This window comes from Vespula vulgaris, chromosome 5 (assembly GCF_905475345.1).
Source record: "Vespula vulgaris chromosome 5, iyVesVulg1.1, whole genome shotgun sequence".
NCBI lineage: Eukaryota > Metazoa > Arthropoda > Insecta > Hymenoptera > Vespidae > Vespula > Vespula vulgaris.
Window position 1 is genome coordinate 2719688 of NC_066590.1, and position 25313 is coordinate 2745000.

The following is a 25313-nucleotide window of genomic DNA, read 5'->3' on the forward strand; positions in this document are numbered from 1 at the left end:
CAAAATTAAGACAAGTTTTATATATAATTATAACTTGAAACATATATCTATTTAACACTGCACATTCATTCCTGTATTGCTAAAACAAGAAGTATATTTGCTACATCCCAAATGTCAGTATAAGTTGTATCTACTAAGTCTGCTAATTTAGTTGCTATTCCCTTTGCTATATTATTATCAAAATATAAAAAGAACGTTGCACATAAAATGATACATCCTCCAAGAAATAAAGAATTTGTTTTCAAAGCCATAAGATTTCTTTTATCAACTTCGGATTTGCTAATACGACCTTGTGCTAGACATTGCACGTGCGAATACAATTGTTCGTGCTGAAAGTAAAAATGAAATTATTTCATGCGTTACAAAAAAAGAAATTTCTTTATGATTATATTTATCAGCCAAACCTGTAAATATGCTAAATCCAGTAAATTTATAGAAGTTTCATATATATTTGATGTATGTCTAAGACCTGTTGCAGCTAGAAGAACTTCGATACATTGTAACGGAGTACAGAAAGGCATTTTAAATCCTAATGTTTTGAATACTTTAAATTCAGAAGTAATAATCGTATTCTTTGTATATTCCTTTTTTCTATCGATCCAACGTAAGATACATATTAACTGCGAAATATAAAAAAAATAACGTCCTTCAGTAGAAAATATACGAATAGATAAAGCATTAACTTTTGGATTATTTTAATACCTGTGATATACTTAAACTTTTAGAATGTAAATCAACTTTACTTGCTAACTGAAGACAAGATATGAGATATAACTTGGATCTGTTAGAAATAGTTTTACATATCTTGGACCATGAAGCTTCAGTTGCTCCACTTTTACTTTCTGTTTTATATACTTCCCAAAAATAATTGCACATAAATTTATCGTATAAATGAATTGTTAAATATTTAGTATCTGTTCCTAGTTCTAGGTGATGTGTTATTTTGAAAATTGCACTTATAACAGATGCTGGAATTCCTTATGGTAATAATAATAATAATAATAATAATAATTTTTGCGTTTTTACAAATTTTACGATTATTGAACTTTTTTGATGTTTGCTGTATTTATAATTAATTTACCTACGAATGGCATATAAAATTCATCATCGGCTCTAACCATATTTTCTTGTTCTTTTATACCTTCATGAAGTTGTTCTAACCAATCGTCTATTAAAGGATCTGAAGGTAAAAAAATTTGACGAATACAATACGATGTTATAGTTCGTTAATTTTGTCGTCAAATTTTTAAATTATTCGCTTGACATATATAGCATATATTTTTCTTTCCTTTCTTTTTTTTTTTTTAAATATATATCACATAAAAACGTACTAGTCAAAAGTTCTTACATGCAAAGTGTGTGAAACGATAGTTTTACATTAAGCAGAGAAAGAGATCAAAATAATATTTACCTATATAAGCGCTATCAAAATCCATTATTTAATAATGTTAAAAAAATTTCTCGACTGCGATTAAGTTTATTACAATATTTTAATCCGTATGGGCGAACTATTTCAAACTGAATATACTTTAATGAACTTCACTAATTATTAGATGTGAGTATACCTTTCGTTTGATAATTATTTGTTTGTAAATATGTACAATGATCTAACAAAAAATCTAGACTGTATTATTAATTATTTGCGACTATTAATTATCGAATAATAGAATTCTTATGTCTTTGCATATATAAATTATCCTTTTTTAATATCGTCGCGTTAAGAGAATAAAAAGCTTTTTGTTAGTTAAACGTTTTAAATACGCCGCCTTTAAAACCATCGTAACGGAACGTTCATTTGATTGGTTGCCTAAATCTACTTTAATAAAAAAGACACAAATTCGTATGAGAAGTTTCTCAATTATTTTTTGTTAATTAATTGGATTGAACGAACAAATTTATACCATTCTTTAATGATCTCAATATTTGTGCGTAATACAATTTTTTGAAGATCGAAATACGCTATTTTATGTGACAGCGACCAATCAGAACAAAGTTATACAAGTGAAATATTTAATTGAACAAAACTCATGGTTATTACTTTTTGGAGTATATTTTCATTGATATATCGTTGTTTTAATGATCGTAATTATATAAAGAACAAAAAAAAATTATTTTACATTTAATTAATAACGAATTAGAAAACTTTATTGTAAGCGATCAAAGTTTATTAGTTTTACTGCGCAAACGCCAAAATCTAATCGTGATTTGCTTGTGAAATATCACATAAGTACCAGAATATATTTATGGTGTGAATGATGAAAAAACGTGCAGTATAATAATCATAAGGAAAATTTCGTATATTTTTATTTTGTGATAATATCTTTCAATCTATTTCATAATATATTAAAGTCTTCAAAGTTTCAATGATATCAAAATTAATTTCAACGTTAGCCGGTGTTTTAATATAATATCACGATTTATTTAAAAAACATAAATATTTTCGATCAGTATTTAATTGTCGGTACGATATTGAATAATTTTCTTTTCTTTATTAAAAAGAGATCAATCGTATTATGTACTTACATTTGTAAACTTATATATGTACGTTAAAAAGAGTAAATATAATCTTCAGGGATATATCGATAATTTTTTATATTCCAAACGAAATGTCCACATTAATATTGCGAACTGTTAGTTGTTTAAGTAGATCACCAAAGCATATTTTAAGTAAGGTATGTTATATCTAATTATTGTTAATACGTTCTATCATTTCATCGATGTAATATACATTTTTTAGGTTAGGCAAATCAGTACATCAACTGTTCGTCGAGAAACCGTACCGTCCAACGTTGACAAAAGAATTAAAAAGAAATCTCCGATAACATGGAAATCTTTGACAGTTACGGCAGTTCTTGGAAGTGGTCTTTTATTATATTTATATTATTTGAAAAGAGAAAAAGAAAAGATAGAGTTACGTGAAAGAAGACGACAGTTAGGAAAAGCTTCCATAGGTGGAAAGTTTGAGCTACTTGATAGCGAAGGGAGAACTGTTAAATCAGATGATTTCTTAGGGCAATGGGTTTTAATTTATTTTGGTTTTACTCATTGTCCAGATATTTGCCCTGATGAACTTGAAAAATTAGCACTTGTTGTAGATCAGTTAGGTAAATAGTATGGACGTTTAAGATTCTATTAATAGATTTACATCGTCTTGTTCGTTTTAATTTTTCTATTACAGAGGAAGAACATAAGTTAAAAGTTCAACCACTTTTTATATCCGTTGATCCTGAAAGAGATACTCCTGCCATAGTAGGAAAATATATAAAAGAATTTTCACCTAAATTTATTGGTCTTTCTGGTTCTCCTGAAGCAATTGGAAAAGTTTGTAAAGCTTATAGGGTATATTATAGTAATGGGCCTAAGGATGTGGACAATGATTACATTGTTAGTAAATTATTTTTTCAAACTATATTACGTGTTATATAAAGATCATTTCATAACATCTTCTATTTTTAGGTTGATCACACAATCATAATATACTTAATAGATCCAGAAGGTTTATTTGTCGATTACTATGGACAGACTCATCAAGTCGAACAGATAGTTAATAGTGTAATAATCAATAAGTCAAAATATGATCAATATGTAAAGAGTGCAAAATGATTCTTTGCTATTGTAAATGATTATTGTACGTGTAACTGATTGTGTAATATAATTACTTACGTTGCTATTGAGGTATTAATATATTAATTAATAATTAAAATAATTTTCTTTTTTTAATAATTTTTTTTTTTCTATACAAGTAAAACCATAAGCGAACTTGCATTCTCATATCATTCTTTATATATATTATACTTCATAATTATCAAGAAAATAAGGATAAGTAAGCATAAAATATTCGCATGCTAATATAAGTTAAACAATTTGTGTCAATACATAGACACATACTAGGAAACTTAACCTGAGCTGAAAGCAAATTATGCAAGAGTACACAAAGAATAGTACACGGAAATACTAAGTATACATAATTTCTTAATTTTATTGCAACATCGACACAATAACGTTTACCATATAACTTTATATATATAAGTCTTACTTATAATTCTGATATTTTTTTTTTTTTTTTTTTTTTTTTTAACATTGACAAGAATAATCATATAGATATCATTACGCTATAGAGAGCTCTTTACCTATCATTTGAGCGAATGACAATTCTATTGCTAAATAATATTCAATTGGTTTAGAGTATTGGTATTAGTTCTAACTTGGTTTATATAACGGGTGGTGTGTTTCCTTCAATATGTCATCAAAACATGTAGGAATTACATAAAGACTGCACATTATATAAATAACATTTTTCTAAGGTATCATCATAGAAATAAATTTTTTTTTCAGGATAAAAGGTTTATATTCCTAAAATAATAAACGACATTTACTGCTTAATTATAAGTAGTGAGCGATTTACGGTATTTGCCTAATTATTATAAGGATGAATATATTTATATTGCGATTAATATGATAAATTTGACTAAGAATAAATATCAGTTACAATGATGGTACAAATTTACAACACTAAATTATAAATTAGGAACACGTACTTTATACCACGTTCGATAAATTCTTTTATAATTCGATCCACGACACAAGTTGTTCAATTATTAATATATTCTTTTCTAAATATATTATTTCACATCTGTCAAGCATAAAAATATATATATACATATACATATATATTTAGTGTTCCAAAGTATTTATATAATTAAAATACCATTGGGTCGTATTAATTTTTACAAAATATTTTCACATTACTATAGTCCGACGAAGCATACTCTCATAAAATAATAATTCTCGAACGTTACGATTGCGAGCTTAAATACAACGTGAGACTGTGCTCCGAGGGAGAAAGAGAGAAAGAGATCAAACGAAAATTAAACGTACCCTTTAAAAGTCTAACGTATAATAATATTATCAGTGATACGTATGATGTTGAAGATTGTGCAATTCGTAAGTAAGCTGACAACATTCCGAGTCACTCCATCTATGCCGTTCACGAATCTTTTCCGCATTCAAGGACATTTCGGACATCTAAAGAAATAATGTAATATCAATATTGTTATTAAATGAAAAAAAAAAAAAACAAATAAAAGAGGCGTACGATTACGTAGAAAATTTTCAATTTAATAAAGATATTATATTCGATACAGAAGATATTATATTATATATTTGATATTATATAATTGATATTACATTATGAGACGTAATTTTATATAATAAAAGAATAAGGAGACGTAATAATATATAATAAAAGGATAAGAAGACGTAATAATACATAATAAAAGGATAAGGAGACGTAATAATATATAATAAAAGGATAAGGAGACGTAATAATATATAATAAAAGGATCGATAAAATAGTTATTATGTATGTACTCACGTTCGAGGAAAACGATAGTAATGATTGATCCGTGCATTTACTACAAAGCGGCGTAGTATGATTCATGATGTACTTGTGATGATCCATCGATAGAGCGTTGGATCCGTTCCCAACGACGTCCAGGTAACCTCTGCTGCTAGCTAAACTACCTCCTCGCGTTCCAATATCTGAATGACATCATTTAGTAATATTTATTATTTAGATATGTATGTATAACGAAAAGAAAAAACGGTGAGACCGAGCATAATACTATAGGAGAATTTTGTAAACACGAAAAGATTTACAAAGAGATAGATACATAGAGAGAAAGAAAGAAAATAAGAAATTTAAATGGTACGTAGTTGAAGTGGCTGCGTGATATTTTTTTGCACGATAGCTCGGTAGGATTAAAAAAGACACCTTGTGTACTCGCCATCGAGTGCGTTGAACGATGAGCTTCGCGATCGTGATAAAAACATGGCCATTGTTTTGCTAGCCATTTTGGTCTTTTACCACGTCGTCCAAATTTCGACGTGTTGCAACTGCATACACTACCACCCGATGGAACAGTAGGTCTTGAGTCGTATCGAAAATGAAACCATTTTTTGCTCCTTAATGCCCTTAATACTTCGGCCCTTACTTCTCTGTTCATGAAACAGTAAAGTACTGCTACGAAAAAACCCTATCAGAGAACGATAATACAACGTGTGTTATTATTACATATATTTGTTTACTATCGTTTTCCTAAAATTTTTAACAACGTTACCTGGAACGAAGCGAAGAATTGATCGCAAAAAAGCCAAACAATTTCTACCGTTTCATCGACTCCCATACTATAAGACATACCTAAGAAAACTGTATAATGTACTCCAAAAAGTGGCACCAGAACCAATGTACTTTTTGCCCATCGTCTGTGAGTTTCAATAAGATTTGTAAGACATTAATATTTATTCGAGTAAAATAATCTATTTTTGATAGGACCTACTTGTATCTTTGAGTTTCCTCCGATACGGTGCACTTTAACTTCGACAGTAATACTCGTACGATGTTGACGAAGAGAACGAAATTTATCTGAGATGAAACAGAAAGAAAATTTTCTTCAGCTTGTTCTCTATATATCTTTTCTTTTTTTATTTCTATTTTTTTTCTTTTTCTTTTTTGTTTAATTTATTTCATCTTACCAATATGGAAAGCATAGTCGGTATTCGAATCAATAAAAATAAATATGGATTTTCATTAGTTGTCCAACAAAAAGTATTCTCGAAGATAATCCTACATATAATCCAAGATACTACGAATACCATCGGTAATCCTAAGTAATACACAAAGTTAGTATATATTTATTGATGAAAGAAAAGAAAGAAAGAAGAAAGAAGAAGAAGAAGAAGAAGAAAAAGTAACATTTTTTCGGATGAACAGTTACAGATTCATCGTTAATCAAACTGACCCCATCCTAAGCCGACGTAAACGGCTATGCTCGAATTTGCGTCGGTAAACAGTGCCAGGAAGACTAAATTATGAAGATAAAGACCCTCCATGAGAATCCAGAAGTAATTCGCCAGTATGAAATATTGCCAGAAACTGGTGAACATCTTGCAATTCCAATTATTTTCAGATTCGTTGCGTAGCAAATAATTTTCACCATTTTTGATGAGGATGTCCGATGAAAGACCGAATCCAAATATGAAGATGGTATCTTTTAGAAGTGCCATAAACGCTCGCATTATGAAAGAAACGAACGTGTGCATGTGTAACATGTTCCTTGGACATCTTAATTTCCTACGTAAAAATCCAAAATATTTTTTTTCGTGAGTAGAAAGAATTAAAAAGAAAAAAAGGAGAAGAACAAATAAAAAAAAAAAAAGAAAAAAAAAAGAAGAGAAAGAACAAAGGAACTTATTGAAACGTCATTTCAAACAATTGGATTCTCATTAAGAGATCATACTTACTTAATAATCGCAAGAATGCAAAATGCTATAATTAGCGTGAATAAGGATACACTATATCCTACTTTTGAAATGGCTTTCAGTATGGGAAGATAATTCTGTAAGAACAGTAAAGGGAGACGATTCACATATCTAATTTTACTAAAATCAAAATAAGAAGATGTAAGATAAATACACAGAGGAGATTTTATTCGTATCTCGCGGTATCAATCTACTGGTAGTGATATTAATAACTATAAAACCGCGCTTCTCTCTTAATTCATATATTTTCATTTGAACTCATACACGGCTCGCTTACCTTAATAAGAGTGACGTTGTTCGAATGAACCGGTATGCCCATTACAACTGTAACTGATGGTGTCGTATAACACTGCGTGTAATTGCTCCAAGTACTATTTGTCTCAGAATTCCAGTACCACTCGCCGTTAGACATGCATTGCCTCGTTGCATTCTCCTAGTGCATTATTTATATTAAATCTTTTTTCGATGCTTTTGCAATTTTTTTTTTTTTTATCATAGTTACATACAGTCAAATAACAGATTATTATTATTATTATTATTATTCCAGAGACGATTCACACCTGAGTATCGAATCCTACAATGTAATCGGGACAAGAATGAACAGCCATTTCACCTGATGGCGTGGAAGGCCAGCAAGTTATTGCATCCCAGATCTCAGGACACCATCCTAAACGCAAACAGAAAGTTTTTAGAATGGACGACCGACGATCACACATTTCCAATTAATGTTTATTAACTGGAAGTAAATAAAGGTAAAGGAATATTGACTTTATTCAATTTTCATAAAAAAAAAAAAAAAAAAAATAAACAAGAGAAAGAATATAATTTAATAACACAAAGAGAATAGGTATTATATAAAAACTCATTTTTTAAGAAATATTTTATCTCGTTGTTCTCGAATTGATTTCAGAATTTAATTATTTTCGAAATTAGTAAATGTAAAGCGCCCGAGTTTATTCATTCATAGTAAATTTCTAATTTTACGGGATGGAGAAGGGGAAAAGCTTTTTAACGAAGATTAATTGTAATGGAAAAATTGATTGAATACGATTTATTAGAGCAATGACTACGTAGCTCCGATTAAACGATTAATTTAGTTGTTAATTTCGGCTTAGGTAAATTAGAATTGAAGGTGAAGTTTATCGAATGATCAAATCGAAATTAATTAACACACGACGATTGTGATTAACATTTAATTAATTATACAGTTAGAGTTTATTCGATTAAACTTTTTAAAGTTCTACGAAGTGAAACTTTTGAAAATGTTCTAAGTTCTCAAGGAAATCCTTGAAATACATTTGATATCTTATGGGAATACCACTGTAAATGGATTTGACAGAACATTTCAACTTTATGAATCCTTGTTGGTTGAAGACTTAGAAATAGGATTTGAAGGATAATTGGAGGATAGTACAAAAGGTTAGGAAGGTAAAAGCGAGTATCTTTCGAGGTGAAATTTAAAGCTGGTCTTTAATAAAACGATCGATTAGATCAAATATATAGATACGTATGTACCTTTCGACGTGATGCTTCCATCTTGACAATTTCTTCTTTGTTCTTCGCGCCATTTCTCTTGCAATTTGCGCCAATTGTTATCGATTTCCTCCTATATTTATAATAATAATATAAGTAATATCATTAACATCAATAATTTCGATTAATTACAGTTAATTATATAATTTTGCTATATATTTTCTAACACAAAATTTCCAAATTAAAGATTACAATATATATATATATATATATATATATATATATATTATTTATTATTTAATTACGATGAAAAGAGAAAATCCTGAAATGTAAATAAGATAAATGTATATATTTCCAAAGTTACAAAAATGCACATCGCGTTCAAGCGAAACGAACTACGTGTATCTACGTGTTCGGCTTACCGAATGTCAAAAGAATTTTTAAAATGAGTACCCTCCCCATGGCATTAAGTTTTTCTTCTCCTTCATTCTTTCTCTCTTGCTTTTTTTTTTAATTTTTTTTTTATTCTTTCTTCCTTCCTTTCTTTCTTTCTTTATTTCTTCCTTTCTGTTGTTCTTTCTACGAGGAGATGAATCGTAAGAAAAGCATCCCTTTATTTCCTTATTCTGCTTTTGACCGACACGGTTTTGCGAAGTAGTCATGATTATTCTAGGTCGGTTTACTTAAAATAAACTCGTCAGATAACGTACGCCGTCTTCTGGTCCCATTGCGTTACGCAATAACGTTCTCAAATATTAGATATGTAAGAAAGATAGTGAAAAAAAAAAAAATAAAATAAAATAAAAAATAAAATAAAAAAAAACGATAAGACATTATAAGATATATTTATAAAAAAGCAAAAAGAAAGATCTAACATTTTTTGTCGAATTTTTTTTTCCCCTTTCTTTTTTTTTTTTGTTTTCTTTTTTAGATCTAATCAATTACTCATTCATCGTTATTAAAATGAAAAGATTGAAGGAGCGTGATATTCCTCGTTGAAATTCTCCGAACGAATACTAACAATAATTAACATACGCCGGTAAAAAGAGGAAGTGTTAAAACTTACGACTTTCTTTAAAGCCGAACACGTTCGAGATTTTTTTTCTCTCTTTTTCTCTCTCTCTCTCCCTCTCTCTTTTTTTTTTCTTTCTTTCTTTACAAGAATTCAATGAATCGCGTGGAGCAATAACGTACAGGTTTTCAAAGGGAAATCCATTTATACGAGGGAGTCGGTCACGAATATGAATTAACTCGGATGATTTTGTGTGTATAGGGAGCTTGTATGTGCGTGGCGCACGCGCATGTAAAATGTATTGTGATGATTAATTACAATTTTACGTCTGTAAATTTTGCATGGTGATATATCTCGTAGTAGTAATAACGTTCACAACATAATTGAAATTAAAAATTAATTAAACGATGTTCATGTTAATAAGAGATGGAGAATAAAAGAGAGAAAGAGAGAAGGAGAAAAAGAGGGAGAGATAGAAAAACAAAGAAATATTTTCTTCGACGAAAAACTTTTCTTAGTGAAATTTTGTATTCCTCAAATATATCTAACCGATAACGTACATCTGTTCTCTCCGTGGAGAAAAATTTCGTGTAATGATTGTCCTAGAAAACTGAATTCGTTTCTACCCTTTCGAAATAAAAACTTGCCGAACAAATGTTGTATAACTCCCGACGAGTTTAACTTTCTCATCGATTTATAGAATATATATATATATATATAAAATATGTATATATTATGTCCGAGTTTGACATATACTGTAAGGTAGAAATTGGGTGCAAAAATATAAAATTTAAAAACGAATGATGCATGTACAGATATATGTACGCGTATATGCGTGAGGTTTTGCGTTAGTATTTAGACATAGCTATGTTTGCGAAGCCATGAAACTAATTTCGTTTTCCGCGTGACGGTTTCTACGGGGAAAATTCCGAAAATGCATTTATAAATCAAACTCGGCTTCATACTTCCGGTATTTTGATCCCTTGCGAAATACATAGAACGATTTTACGAGCCAACCAACGATATCGTATATCGTATTAAATCGATTTTGGAAGTTACGCAACGTAGGTCGATCGATCTTGTTTTTTAATTTATTATTAAAGAAAAAAAAGAGAAGGGAACAATGAAAAACAACAACAACAACAACGAAATCTAGGAAACCAAATAACGAGTTTTATAATTTAATTAAATCCAATAACGAATTGCGATACTTCAACGATCCTTCGCCGTTGTTGTTTCAGAAAAATAGAAAGAAAAAAGAAATATATATATATATATATATATATATATATATATATATATATATATTATCGACTGATGCCCCTATTTGCAATATTTAATCGAAGAAAGAAACGATGGTTATCAAACGATCCCATCATACTCGTTTTGACAACGAATTAAAATCCTAAGAGAAGAGGAACAGTTGATTTTTTTTTTTCCCCCTATGTATTTGCTCTCTCTCTTTATTTCTTTTTCTATTTCTCTTCTGTTTTACCTCAAAATGTTCGACATTTCTTGTTATCGTTTGATAACTCCGATAACTCCGTTCGGTGCTTCATCTCATCTCGAACCAAATAGAATATTGTGATAGTAAAAGCAAAAGGGTCGAGAAAGTTTGTTTCTTTTTTTTTTTGATCGAGATGTGATCCTTGCCTCGAGCGAAAGGGTTACTGTCTTATTTTTCTTTTTTTTACGTTCTCTCTTTTTATTTTACTCGATAAATCCATGATAGTTCTCTCTCTCTCTCTTTCTCTCGGTTTTTCTCTTCGTGTATTTTTATTATATACATGATCCTTTATATCCGATATCGATGAGAGAATTTTATCGATATCCACATGAATATGTTTGAAATACGAGATATAATATATATTGTAAAAAAAGAACAAGATACAAATGTATTTGATTTTTTTTTTTCTGTTTAACTGATCCTACAAAGCTAAGCATTTTACAAAGCATAATTATTATTATCCCTATAGCATTTATTATTTAATAAATATTAAAGCGTATAATTCAATAAACGATCACTTACTGTTTCCATAACGTTGGATTCTCCCTCTCTCTCTCTCTCGTTCTTGGATAATTCTCTTCTTGCTGACTCTGAAATACCATTTCATCGATTAAACACTAAACCAAACCGCTCGAGTAATTTGACGTTTAACGACGTTATGATTAATAAATTCCGAAGGATCTGATCAATTAATTTAACGATAGTACGCGTATCAAGATCGATTAGTTCAAATTTTCTTGGAAATACAAATATTATTTTGTGATAAATTTACATCCAGAAATAATTCAATCGAATAACCTATTATTAAACATATAACGATTAAGATCGTACCTTCCTACGCTTACTTATGTACATATCTACATATATCAAGTATATACATACCTACTTATATATTTCGGTAAAAAAGTAAATATGTGTCTTATATGTTATTTTTATTCATTATGAACAATTATATTATCTTCCTTTCGATCCTTCCGATAATCGATTATCATGATCTCAAATTATAAAAGATAATATTTACGCGATAGCCCGTCTTAAATATTAAAACACGTTTCGTTCTTATCCATGATAAGCTATTTAAAATTTCATAAATTTATCTATCGTCTTTATAATAAAATTGATTTTATATACGATTACCACGGATGGATTTATTTATCGGATGTATAAAGTTGTCTGATATTTATAACAAACCCATTAAAACTTCAATATTGGTCTTGGACTAATCGTGATCCATTGATCTTATCGTGAATTTAGAGTTCGTTCAATTTGGCACTCCTTTTTTTTGTCCAAAAGAAAAAAGAGAAGAAAAACGAAAAAGAAAGGAAAAAAGATGATATCTTTCTCGAACCATGGAGCTAATGTCACGATAAAAAAATCTCAATCTGGCAAACCAACGTCAACCGTTGGACACACCTATATTTGTTTTTTCATTAGTCTTACATTAGTATCTCCACCCTGTTGTTATCGGATAGAAAATTTATAAAAAAAAATATATATATATTCTTTTTTCTTTTTTGATCGGTGAGATTATAAAGATTATCTAAAGGGATAAAATAGAAAGATCGATTTTGCAAGTTAATTTAACGCGTATTTTATCATTGATATTAAAGCGATAGAAACGATAGAAACGTTTACGTTCGAATAAAAAAAAGAACATTAATTAAAGGATTAATATTTATATTAACAAAACAATTGGACGTCTCTCTAAATTGAATTTCATTTGATTAGAGCGTAAATCCATTTGATCTACGACATATGATTCACGACTTATTATAGACATCAAAAAGCCACCCCCACCCTTATCCACCCACTTATCATCGGTCGTCGAGAGCTCTCGAGAGCTACACGGGAGATTACTCGCATTTCTAACGTTAAATTTCTAATGTTGGTACAAAAATATCTTAGGGCCTATAACGAAACGATTTATTTATGTATGTATGCTTATATATTTATACATATGTACGTATATGTTTTCATTGTGTTTAAAATTTTTTATAGATAAATATCGAAATCGATCGTAACGATTTAACCATTATAGAAAATTCTTATTTTTTTATTTCTTTTCTTTTTTATTATTATTATTATTTTTTTTCAAGATTTCGTCTCTCTCTCTCTCTCTCTCTCTCTCTCTCCCTATCTTTTTTTCGTTCCTTTGAAAATCTATTTTATACGATACGATGGAATTTACAGTAACGTCGACTCCTTTACGATTGATAATATTAACAACGATGAAAACAATCTCATAACTCTTAAAATATTGTCTTCTTTTTGTATAATATCGTATATTTATACAAAAATCGACGTAGATGAAAGATACTTCGTGGTTTCGCGTCGTGAATGTGAATCGTAGCGTGGAGAACATCGGGAAAGAGGAAACCTTGTTATATTCCAGACGTGAAACATTACTATTGCGAATGTCAATGTCTCTCAAAGGGTTTATTTGAATCCACTGCGTCTAAAACAGCTTCTAGAAGTCGTTCGATCGTTTGCATATTCATAACGTTGAGAAAACTTTTCCCTTTAGACCAATCTTTTAATTTTTATTATATAAATATATGTGTGTGTGTCTATGTATACAGTATCAATGAAACTTTCCGATCATCCTTTGTTTCTTTTATTATTTTATTTGAAAATTCATGTGGATGGAATGTTGGAAACACAAAAGATATTTTCCAATATATATATATATATATATGTGTGTGTGTGTGTGTGTGTGTATTAGTCGAAACTTTAAATACACGTTTTGAGAAATTATGACGTATTAATTATTAAAAATATAAAAGTTATAATCATTATAATATATGTTGTATTCGGATAAAATTAATTCAACAATTTTTACTCTCTCTATGGATTATATATTTTATTATATAGTTCACGAACTCGAACGATATACAATGATATAGGTGTGGAAGTCTAGAAGAATTCTTTTGATGATATTAAAGATCAAATACTCTTCTTCAAGAAGAGTTTCTTAATTTTTTAATTGAATTTTTTCCTTTTTTTTTTTCTTGATTTCAGGATGTAAAATTAGAAGTTTAATTAGAAAAGCTTAAAAAGTTTCAAAAAAGAATAATTGATTTTTTTAAATCACCTAGGAACTTTTGATCGATCACTAATCTTTTTTCTTTATAAATTTATATATATACATATGTATATATAAACTATATGCACACATTGAAGGATTATCGTGAACGTTAGAATTAGAAATTGTACGATCGACAGTAACGACGATAATGAAAAGTATTAATGGATGGTTAAGCAAAGGGAATTAAACTTGAATTTCAACGAAAACTGTTTATAGTTGAAACGCATTAAATCGAACTTGGACTTGGAGATACAGAAATCTACGAAAGTATGTGTACATACATTGATATATATATATATCCATGTGATACGTGACCTCTTTCAAATGATATGGTGCAACGAAAGCCCAGAAGTGTGCATCGGTGGCTTCGCGAATCCACTTGTCGTAAATCCGCTAGATAAGGATGAGATTTATTCGAGTATGGGATGATGTAGTCATGGTACGTTCTCTCTCTCTCTCTCTCTCTCTCTCTCTCTCTGTCTGTCTGTCTCTATTTCTCAACAAATTCTCAGTGAACATTCGTGAAGAAAAAAGAAACGAAAAGACAAACTAAAAAGTCATCTATTTGTAAATCTCCTTATTTCCTCGAACAATTTGTACGTATTGCTTCTATGGGATTATATGTAATCCCATTAGAAGAAAAAGAAGATAAAGTAAAATAAAAAAAAAAAAACATACACATTAAGTATATTGAAACGTAAAAGATAGAAAAAGAGAGATACGTTTATACGATCACATGGTACCCACACATTTTCCCTTTTTACCCTCGTAAAAATCACTTTTATCTTAGCCATTATATTTTCGTGACACGACGATACAGACGACACTTTAATACTCCTTATCGGGAAAATATTTTCGTTTGTATTGCAAAGTAATGGTGAAGATAGATGGAGTGTGTGTGTGTGTGTGTGTGAGAGAGAGAGAGAGAGAGAGAGAGAGAAATACCTTGACTATTTCCCAAGGTGTTTGCCCTTACATCTCTCTTGCTATCGAACGATGACTTAGGAAAAATGACATAGAGTTTCATGTTCCAGGACAGATCACAAATAAATTGTCATATTGAAAATTGACATATACATACATACATACATACATACATACATACATATATACATACATACATACATATATACATATTTACATACAGATACGTATGTACGTACCATCATCGTTCATCTTCTTTTCTTCTTATATTTCTTTCGTTCCGTCACCTATTTCTATTTCGATCGTTTAACGATAATAAGGGTGACCTCGTACGATGTTGTTGACCAATAAAGCACACGAGACATCGTCTCGTTATTGAAGAAAAAAAAAAAAAAAAAGAAAAAAGAGAGAAAGGAAAAAGAAAAAAAAAAAGAAGAGAGAAGAAAGGAAAAGACGACACTTGATTTCGGCTAAGGAACTTCATCTTTTTTTTTTCTTTTCCTAATAAAGTTAGAACGATCATCCAGCGGTCCTCTTATTTCATCTTACTCTTCCATGTCTTAAATCCCTGCCGGTATATAAATAAATACATATGGTATGATATGATATACGGTGACTTGCATTTATCCACTTGCATTTCACCCAATTTTTCAATGTGCTCGTGCAATTCTGTATCCGACATTCGCTACGCTACGAGGAAGTTATTTAATGCGTTCCCGTAAACTATGCTTAGCAGGATGTCGTCGTTAAGAGAGATAGAGATAGAAAGAGAGAGAGAGAGAGAGAGAGAGATAGAAAGAGAGAGAGACGGTGAAAGGGGGAAAACAAACATGGCGTTAATTAAGTGATGACGTATGTAGTGCTATCAATAGATCGAATTAATTGCCATTTAGGTGATACCCTAAATCAGCTGATCGATACATAAGTACATTTTGTTGTATAGTGTCCTATAATAGCCTATTTTGTCCTACTATAGATAGATAATCTATATATTTTCATATTACACAATTTATGCGAACCCATCGAATATGATTTTTCTTAATTTTCAATAATTTTCTTATATCGTTTCACAGATTAAACATATTTTACGAAATAGAATCTACTATATATCATGTATTGTGTATTACAAATGTAATGAATGTGTATGTATTAAAAAACGTGAACATTATTTTAAAAAACGGTCGATAACGTTTGAAAAAGTTAAGAAAGAAAACGTCCTTGAACGTCATGCCTTCGTTGGGGATCAGTGTGCTAATTGATTCGCTTCGTAAAGTGTTATCTTTTAATTAGTAGCCAGAAAAGAGAGAGAAAGATAACAAAGGCGTGGTAACATCCTAACACAATATACTTATTGCCTGTACCAATGTCTTTATGGTAAAAAAAAAAAAAAAAGAAATCAAAACGTGAATTCATTCACTTTCTTTCTTTTCGTCTATTTCTCTGTTTCTCTCATTAACTGTACTCAAATTATAATGAAGTGAAAGAAATGTAGATATTTGCGGCCCGACGTCGCAGTTTTTCCGAATAAACATACCTCAGAAAAATTATGGAATTCTGGGAAATATCATGCGGATATGTAATTAAAAAGGGAAAAGAAAAGGAAAGAGAAAAAATACATACAAGTAATTTTTAACGCATTAATCTTTCTCGAGAGAAAAGGGTTTTATAATCTTGTGTATCATATGTTATATTATATTCTACATTTTGCTCTAATAAAAATAATACAATCTAGAAGCAGGAAACCATTAAAGCAACTTCGTAATCAATCTGTTTATGTATGTGTATATGTATATGTATATGTAGATGCAGATGTATACAATACGCCCTCATATTTCGAGAAAATTATACAAAAAAATATCCTAACGATCTAAACAAGAAGCAATTAATTTCACATTGGTATCAACATTTCCTTGCTAATAAATTGAACTAATCAAGGTATGAGATCACTGGAAAAATATACCTATAAGCTATTATCTCCAACGAGATAACGAAAAAAATTGCCCAACGTTTCATTTCAAACAAATTTTTATCCAAAATTACGAAAATCAAAAAAAAAAGAAAAGGAAAAAGAAGAGAAAGAGAAAATTTCTTCTCGGAATAATTCGACAACTCGAATCTTCATATTCTAACTGTTTCAAAATATTACTAAAAATTATTGGGAATTTGTTTGTGATTTTTTTCTTTTCCTTTTTAATAGATATAATTCAATTTCATAATTGTTATAGACATTTTTAATAGATATATTAATTTCAATAGATGTATTAAATTTTTAGTAGATATATTAAATTTCATAATTATTATAGAACGAAGTATTTCGAATTATTTCAATGAATATTAAACGAAGAGATTTATTAAAAAAAAAAACAAAAAAAAACAAAAAATGAGAGAGAGAGAAAAACGTATAAAAGAGAAAATAAAAAAAAATAAAATTAAAAAAAGAAACAAAATTCTCCGATCGATACATGAACGATGAAGATCAATATGTTTTCTTTAAAATCTAACTTTCAGTTTTTTTATTTGTTCTATTTTATTTTCTACGAACGTCTCTAATAATAAGTTTGATCGAACCAAGTATTATTCCATCATGAGTAGTAAAAGCATCGCAAATAACAAAACAGATAGATAGAATCTTGATGACATTTGTAAATGTATCTCGAAACTCTTATTGCTGTTCTTTCTTTTCTAGAAATATCCTTGTCAGGATAAGAGAATATCGATCGTATCGTAAGGAAAAAAGAGCTTATTGAAATCATATTACGTGATCCTTATCGATTATCTTGTCGGTTCAAGGTCGCCGGTAAAAAGAGAGAAAGATATATATATATATATATATATATATATATATATATATATATATGCATATACATAAAAAGAGAGAAAAAGAAAGAGAAAAAAAAGAGATAGAAAGAGAAAGAGAGAGAAGCAAAGTTAGATCGATCATGATTTTTATTTTCGATAAATCGATCGATCGATCGATTTGAGAATCGAGAAAGTTAAATGTAGAGGAGAGTAGTTCTCAAAGAAAGAGCAAGTTTCTTTTAACTGATCACCACGGAGAGGTTATACGTCGAGGGACTCATTAAACCAATACTTTAAGTCGATTTTTTAAATTAATGTAAGAGGAATAATAAATCGCACAAATCAATATAACTCGACATTTTCTCTTACTTCTTGCTTTCTCTCTCTTTTTTTTTCTTCACTTTGTTTTTTCTTCTTGGCCTTTCTTTTCTCTTTTCCTTTTGCACTTACTTCTCTCTCTTTTCTTTTTTAAATTAGAAAACCAAAAAAAAAAAAAAAAAAGGAAAAGATCTGATTAAATGTCATACCGATTGTATCTATAATGAATTAATTTTTATCATACTTGAGAAACTAATGTATTTAATCTAATCGTCATTCGTTCTTGTAAGCACATAAATGGACATGTTAATCCATGTTAATATTTGCATACGTATGCAGATATATATGCAAATGCAGATATCCGATATGATCAGTTGCTAGAAATTCATTGTGACAAATAATTAGATTCTCTCACGTCGTTTGAATGAAATATTAAGCTTGGTATTTCTCTTGATATTGTGATAACGAAAAGGAAAGCGTTGAAGTAAGTAAGCAGATACTTCGCGATGGATTCTAATCTTTTTAAAAGCTTCTACAAAAAAAAAAGGCATTTGATGAGAAAAAAAGGGAGAGGGAGAGAGAAAGAGAGATGTATCATTCAAGGAAAATATTTATCCCTTATTCTTTCATCTTCTTTCTTCTTCTTATGCACTTAGCAAGATGATCGATAAAAAATGCAAGATTAATATAATAAATAACAAAAATCGTTTAATCAGATCGACGTTCTCAACGAATATTAGAAAGAGACAAAACGAATGAAATCATTGATTAGTATGACATACGATTGGGATAAAAGATTCTTAGATGATTTTAAACATCAATTACTTTTTTTTTATTTATTATTTTTATAGATTCTATAGAGTTTCACGAGTTATGTAAAAAAGAAAAGAAAAAAGAAAATGTTCAATTGACTTTTGACATTCCAATCGACTACTCGTAAAAGTGTAATCGATTTTTCAATTAAGTCTACAAAATTTAGACCCAACGAGTATTATTATTAATATCTACGTTCGCTCGACGATTTCTCGTTTATCAGGGATGGGTTTTTGGTCGGCCTAAATAAAAAAGAAAAAAAAAAGACTAGAAAAGAGAAAAAAAATGTCGTTCTGACGACAATCGTTTTACGACGTTCCGTCGGACGGACTACAAATCCAAAGACAAATATTTTCTCTTTTAATGCTTGCGAACGTTTAAACGATCCATCCTGTTAGGCTGCTGGCTACGATTGAATCGTGTAAACTGATCTTCGATTATTATTAATACCGTACTATGTCGTTCGTTTAATTATCTTTTCGCACGTCATAACGTAGGTGTATATATGTATATCTGCATGTTACATGAAAAATAAAAAAAAAAAGGAAAGGGGTGACTCGAAGGAAAAAAGATCAATAAATTTTTTCTATCCCCCTTCCCCCAGCCACTCCCCACGTTAATGAAACATCGTTCTATAAACGACAGTATTTTTTTGAATTATTCATTATTAGTCGTATCCGAAAATAAATTTTTCGTTTTTTCTCGTTTTCTCTCTCTCTCTCTCTCTCTCTCTCTCTTTCTCTCTTTCGTTCGTTTTTCCTTTTATTTTTTATTTTTTTTTTTGTACTAACGTTATACATACATTTTTTTATAAATTATCTTTCTCTGTTGTACGATTATAAATATTATAAAGAATTCATTTTTATAAAAATTCATTTTCATACAGTCAAAAGTTTCTCGCATTTAATATTTCATTCTCAATACGTTCGTATTGTCGTACAAACGAATTATCGAATAAATTAAATATTTATTAATTAATGTCATTTCTCTTTGACGAACGATATCGTAAATCAGATATTTACGAGAATAGACGGAAAGATTTTTTTTTATCTTTTCAAATCGTGTCACACAATAGAAATTACGAATTGTAATCTTGTTGTTAAAAGAAAAAAAAGAAAAGAAAAGAAAAGAAAAAAGATATTCTTTTTTATTTATTTTTCTGGTGGAATATCACGTGTTTCCATTTACGTGTGAGCGTGTTAGTGAGAAGTTAGTGTTTAATCAAGTTAATGTGTCTGACCATGTTCGAGTCATTACCACTGTGTCGCGCCCTTCAAACGAAAGTGAGAACGAGTTAAAGTAATCGGAACCGTACGAATGTACGAGTCATACGAAACATTAATTTAATATTTGATATCGTAACATACACCGAAAAGTTGTACGATGATATAGCTGACGCCAAGCGTAAGCAGATCAACAAGTTGTTTGAATAAACCTATTCGTTTTTATTGTCGTAATATTAACTTAAAAGACTCGACGATATTTTTCTAATCGGGAGAAAAAAATCAAAAGTAACTTATCATGTCTCGAAGATTTATAAATTAAAGCCCAAATTCATTTATCTATTTTATTTTTTAAATAATTTAAAAAATTAAACGATACAAAATTTTTTCTTTTTATTCGATAATAAAAATATCAAATGAGATATACATGCATGTATATATATATATATTTTTTTTTTAATTTTAGTAATATATAAATTATTTATATAATATAATTTTCGATAAAAAAGATCAAAATACTCTTGCTATTTATTTAGATAGAAAATATAGAAAAATTTGTTTCGCAATAAACAAATTACTCTTTATAGCGTTATTTGTTTCGATATAAGATATCAAATGTTTTCGAACAAGAAAAAAATACTACAATGTTATTTATTTAGAGATATGAAAAATATCAAACATTTTTTCCATTCATAATCACTAATGTTACATATAATCAATTGATTAATCTAATATAATAATTAATGATATTAAAAATTTATCGAATGTTGTTTGTCTAGCTTTGGCACTTTAACTTTGTTATGAGACACGAAGTTCATGAATATACATCAGAAATGTAAGTCCAACGATTCGACAAACAATTTTCTTAGGATTAACATTCCAAATCTGAATGCGTCACGTCGCGTCACGTCATTTTATAACTTTTTAATTGAGAAAGATCAATTCTTCATTTACATTTTCGTAGCAGTCAAAGGTATTAAATATGTTGTCACAACGTTGGCATAGAATCATAAATAGATAGCAAGTTTGTTTGATGAGGACTTTAAAGAGAAAAGAAAAAAAAAAGAAAAGAAAAGAAAAGAAAAGAAAAAAGAGAAAAAGAAGGAGAAACGTCAATTGGTAATCATAGATTCGTGACACGTTCATTAAATTCATAAATTATCACTTTCGATACTTGTACGCAGTCATCTTTCGTTCGTTTTAAATAACATATCGATATTTTGTTCTTTCTCATCTCTTGGTTTATGATTAAATGATCTTGAGATTATAAATCGCATCTGTTGATAATATTATGATCAAAAAAATACGATAATAATTACAAAGAGACATTGGCGATTAAACGATATGATATAATATATCTAATACGCGTACATATATGTATGTACGTAGGTGTATATATATATATGTATGTATGTATACATACATCTATATAAAAAGAAAGAAAAAAAATGTAAAAATTACTCACCGTTAAAGAGACGTCGTTGAACGTAAAATACGAGAGATCGTCATTGTATCGACGAAACAAGCGATTTTTCTCTCTTCTCTCTCTCTCTATTGAAAAAAGAGCTTATCTATTCACTTGATCGTTCCTCTTCGTAAGCCAGGAATAATATCTCTTTCTCTCTCTCTCTTTCTTTTTCTATTTCAAAACATAGATCCTTACATTTTCAAATGCAAAAAATTTTTCTATGTACTTGACCTTTCCAAAAAATTATTTATCATACGTGTGTATGTAAATAAATATAACATATACATATACATATATATATCTATGTAATATATATATACTTATATAATAGATATCTGTAATATATGTATGTATAAATCGCGGAATTAACAGAACACGCGTCCGTCCTAATACACGAGGAGTTTCTTACTGAACGAGAGTTCGACGAGTTGACTGTTTATAAATCCCGATAAGTATCAAACTCTACTCGCCAGATTGCCGTGGCGATCACAGGAAAAAAAGAACGTTTTGTTAAATAAATTTGTATCTTCTTTTTTTTTCCTTTTTCTTCTCTATTTCTCTTTCTCTCTCTCTCTCTCTCTCTCTCTCTCTCTCCCACCCTCTCTCTCTCTCTCTCTCTTCTCTCTTTCTCTCTCTAACACCACTCTCTACGTACGAGTTCGTATTTTTTTCTCTCGTATATTTATCCTTATTTTTATTTCGAAAAGTTAACGGGCACGTCGTAAAACGCTCAGAAAATATTCTCTTTTTTCAAATTTGTTTTATTACGTTTCTGAAAAAAATACTACGTTCTTCAAGACTCTCCGATTTTGAATTTATTTTTTCTTTTCCTTTTCCTTCCCTTTTTATTCCTATTCTTTCATATTTCTTTATATTGTATATAATATAAAAAAAAAAAATCTTGATCGGACGTAAGATTTCAGAAAAAAAAAAAAATAAGAAAGAATTTAACGATTAATACATTAAATATATATCGTGTGTATATATATGTATATGTATATAAATTATTTCTTTTATAGATGTTGATTGTTTACTTTTACAAGATCTATCTGAGAGTTCGAGAGTTCTTCGTCGTTACGCGGAAGATAAATACATACGTCCGTCCTCGTGCGAAGTTTAAACGAGACTGCCTTCCACGGATAGTATATATGGTATATATCGTTCGATCTTACGCATGTCCGTTCGTTTTCCGACATTGCCCCCTATATATTCCTCTCCTTGCCTCTCTCTCTCTCTCTCTCTTTCTCTCTCTATCTCTCTCTCTCTCTCTCTCTCTGTCTCTCTCTGTCTCTCTCTCTCTCTCTCTCTCTCTTACTCTTCCTTCAAAGATTTATATTGTACAACATTAAATCTTATCTACTACGTATCTACAAAATTTATTTTGCGAATATTATAAATATTTGAAGAGATAGTGCGAAGATAGTATAATTAAGTTGACAAATGTTAATTCTATTTTATTCTATTTTAATCTAATCTATTTTGTTTTTAATACTTGCACGAATACTCTATTTATTTGTTTATCTATCTATCTATCTATCTATCTATCTATCTCTTTTTCTTTCTACTTTTTAATTGTTTCTCTCTGCCTCTTTCTTTTTCTCTCTCTTAAAACCTTCTTACCTTGATACCTTTTATCGGACCATCCTTTATTCTAATCTCTACCTCCTAATCATCTCCAATATTCTTGTTGTTAGATATTCAAATAGCGAGAAGAACAGTATTATACTTGAAAATTATTTGAGAAGGTACATTGGAAAAAGACAAGAGATTGACAAATAAAAAAATAACATTCTTCGTTCGCAAATTATAACAATAAACATATTTAGTTCTGTTGTTCATTGTAGGAAAACAAAAGGAAAAAGAAAAAAAAGAAAAAAAATGAAAAAAGAATATAGAATTTAATAACTGAACACGTTCGCTGATATTATATATCTATATACGTATATATCTCAAAATGATGTGTCCTTTTCGATGTGTGAATGTATGTGTATGTGTGTATATCTTTCACATGAAAATTATATTAATAGCAATCGATCTCTCTCTCTCTCTCTCTCTCTCTCTCTCTCTTTCTCTCTCTGTCTCCTTCAACAAACGTTCGAGTATCGTAAGATACTAATTTGTGCGCGCATTAAATTCTTTATCATTGATTTCCGAAGATAGAAAGGGAGTTAGAGGGGAGACTTTTCGAGTTGATACGATACGTCTGTTTATTTTGTCTCACTCTTGTAAATAAACTGCGAGTCGTTTGGTCATTACATTTTGGGATGATTAAATTCTTTAAGAGTATATGTGTATTAAGAGTATATACATATGAGTATATATATATATGTAGGTATGTATAGTGGGTGTGTGTGTGTGTGTGGGTATAGCCTATCTGTATACGTATTTATATGTTAGGCAATGACTTATATGTGACAACCGTATCTCGTTAGAGTCGATTGTGTAATCTCGAGAGAAATTACACGTGAGACAGATAGATAATTTGAGGAGAAGGAGAGAGAGAGAGAGAGAGAGAAAGAGGTATGGAGGAAGAGAGAGAAAAAGAGAGAGAAGATCGTCATTGTTAATAGAGAAACATTGATCGCAGTTTATTATCCTATGATCTTTTTCTTTCCCTATACTACGATCGATTTAGATAATTTGAAGGTCATTATTATCATTTCGATACGTTACTTATACACATATATATATGATATGTATATATATATATATATATATATATGTATGCATGTATTCATGTATGTACGTATATACGTATTTTCATTCTTTTTTCTTGTTTTTTTCTTTTTCTTTTTTTCTTCTGCATTTTTTCTCTAACGATTTGCACAGCCTAGGAAAATAAGAATCTTTAAAGAAATCGTATATATTATATTAGTTTCAAACTATTTATCTAGGAAAATCTTATCTACCTAAGAAATATCGATCGCCGATTGATCGTTCATTCGTTCATTATTCGTTCGTTCGTTCGTTCGTTCGTTTGCTCACTCATTGAGTTCGAAGGACACACTTGTGAACTTTCGCTTACCTTATCAATCACTTAGAAATGTGTTAGAATCGTAACACAATAGTAATAGTAACTATGATATACATAAGTTATTGAATTAAATATCCGACGTGTGTGTATGTGTCGTTTCGTTCGTCTCTTTCGAAAATACAATTTGGACGAGTAATGCAACACGCAATGGTGTCAAAGTCTTTCGTAAGACGCAACAAATCCTACATGCACTACGTGTCTTTCGATAAAAAAAAAAAAAAAAAAATGATCTGTTTAATGAAACATTTTATTATATTATAATAATAAAATCGTAACACGTAAAATCGTAGTATAAAAAATAAAAATAAAGAGAAAAGAACGTATAAAGGAACGAACG

The 25313-nt window shown here is 29.4% G+C and overlaps 5 protein-coding genes across 9 annotated transcripts in view; 2 read left to right on the plus strand and 3 right to left on the minus strand.

Annotated features, from left to right (window-relative positions):
• Positions 1-5: 5 nt before the first annotated feature.
• LOC127064241 (uncharacterized) lies at positions 6-1868 on the minus strand. Its single transcript, XM_050995016.1, has 5 exons — positions 1412-1868; positions 1082-1180; positions 703-977; positions 405-620; positions 6-329 (listed from the first exon to the last, which is right to left on the minus strand). Exons 1-5 carry the CDS (start codon positions 1434-1436, stop codon positions 66-68), a joined length of 879 nt encoding a protein of 292 aa, XP_050850973.1. The 5' UTR covers positions 1437-1868; the 3' UTR covers positions 6-65.
• Positions 1869-2022: 154 nt separating this feature from the next.
• LOC127064243 (protein SCO1 homolog, mitochondrial) lies at positions 2023-4087 on the plus strand. 2 transcript variants are annotated; one of them, XM_050995020.1, is made up of 5 exons: positions 2023-2461; positions 2573-2672; positions 2738-3104; positions 3179-3384; positions 3457-4087. In XM_050995020.1, the coding sequence occupies exons 2-5, from the start codon at positions 2607-2609 to the stop codon at positions 3601-3603; spliced, it is 786 nt and encodes a 261-aa protein (XP_050850977.1). In that variant the 5' UTR covers positions 2023-2461; positions 2573-2606; the 3' UTR covers positions 3604-4087. The 2 variants fall into 2 exon arrangements, with proteins under 2 accessions (XP_050850977.1, XP_050850976.1); XM_050995019.1 differs by having other exon boundaries at positions 2025-2672.
• On the minus strand, positions 3953-23064 carry LOC127064223 (parathyroid hormone/parathyroid hormone-related peptide receptor-like). Of its 3 annotated transcripts, XM_050994946.1 has the most exons (15): positions 22977-23064; positions 21940-22113; positions 15561-15889; positions 11835-11902; positions 8836-8926; positions 7881-7987; positions 7598-7753; positions 7303-7397; positions 6801-7132; positions 6535-6665; positions 6339-6424; positions 6120-6264; positions 5774-6035; positions 5375-5541; positions 3953-5025 (listed from the first exon to the last, which is right to left on the minus strand). In XM_050994946.1, the coding sequence occupies exons 3-15, from the start codon at positions 15571-15573 to the stop codon at positions 4909-4911; spliced, it is 1770 nt and encodes a 589-aa protein (XP_050850903.1). In that variant the 5' UTR covers positions 15574-15889; positions 21940-22113; positions 22977-23064; the 3' UTR covers positions 3953-4908. The 3 variants fall into 3 exon arrangements, with proteins under 3 accessions (XP_050850903.1, XP_050850904.1, XP_050850906.1); XM_050994947.1 differs by lacking the exons at positions 15561-15889; positions 22977-23064 and having other exon boundaries at positions 21940-22533; XM_050994949.1 differs by lacking the exon at positions 3953-5025 and having other exon boundaries at positions 5381-5541; positions 5787-6035; positions 21940-23046.
• The window catches only part of LOC127064228 (uncharacterized), a 132382-nt gene continuing 115123 nt past the window's right edge, over positions 8055-25313 (plus strand). Inside the window, exon 1 of the mRNA XM_050994982.1 lies at positions 8055-8072. The gene's annotated coding sequence lies outside the window, so the exon portion shown is untranslated. The remainder of the gene's footprint in view (positions 8073-25313) is intronic.
• Positions 23822-25313, minus strand: part of LOC127064239 (uncharacterized) — a 7820-nt gene continuing 6328 nt past the window's right edge. For both annotated transcript variants that reach the window (XM_050995013.1, XM_050995014.1), the window contains one exon: positions 23822-25313. This exon is cut by the window's right edge and continues 538 nt beyond it. The gene's annotated coding sequence lies outside the window, so the exon portion shown is untranslated.

Excerpts from the sequence above, each read along its gene's own strand:
- LOC127064243 (XM_050995020.1), top strand. The coding sequence starts at position 2,607 with ATGTCCACATTAATATTGCGAACTGTTAGTTGTTTAAGTAGATCACCA. Across the intron at positions 3,105-3,178 it reads ACTTGTTGTAGATCAGTTAG|AGGAAGAACATAAGTTAAAA; the intron begins GTAAATAGTATG and ends TTTCTATTACAG. Across the intron at positions 3,385-3,456 it reads ATGTGGACAATGATTACATT|GTTGATCACACAATCATAAT; the intron begins GTTAGTAAATTA and ends TTCTATTTTTAG.
- LOC127064223 (XM_050994946.1), bottom strand. Across the intron at positions 7,988-8,835 it reads TGGAAGCATCACGTCGAAAG|GATGGTGTCCTGAGATCTGG; the intron begins GTACATACGTAT and ends GTTTGCGTTTAG. Across the intron at positions 5,542-5,773 it reads CTCGATGGCGAGTACACAAG|ATATTGGAACGCGAGGAGGT; the intron begins GTGTCTTTTTTA and ends GATGTCATTCAG.
- LOC127064241 (XM_050995016.1), bottom strand. The coding sequence starts at position 1,436 with ATGGATTTTGATAGCGCTTATATAG. Across the intron at positions 1,181-1,411 it reads TTTTGATAGCGCTTATATAG|ATCCTTTAATAGACGATTGG; the intron begins GTAAATATTATT and ends TTTTACCTTCAG. Across the intron at positions 330-404 it reads TGGATTTAGCATATTTACAG|CACGAACAATTGTATTCGCA; the intron begins GTTTGGCTGATA and ends TTTTACTTTCAG.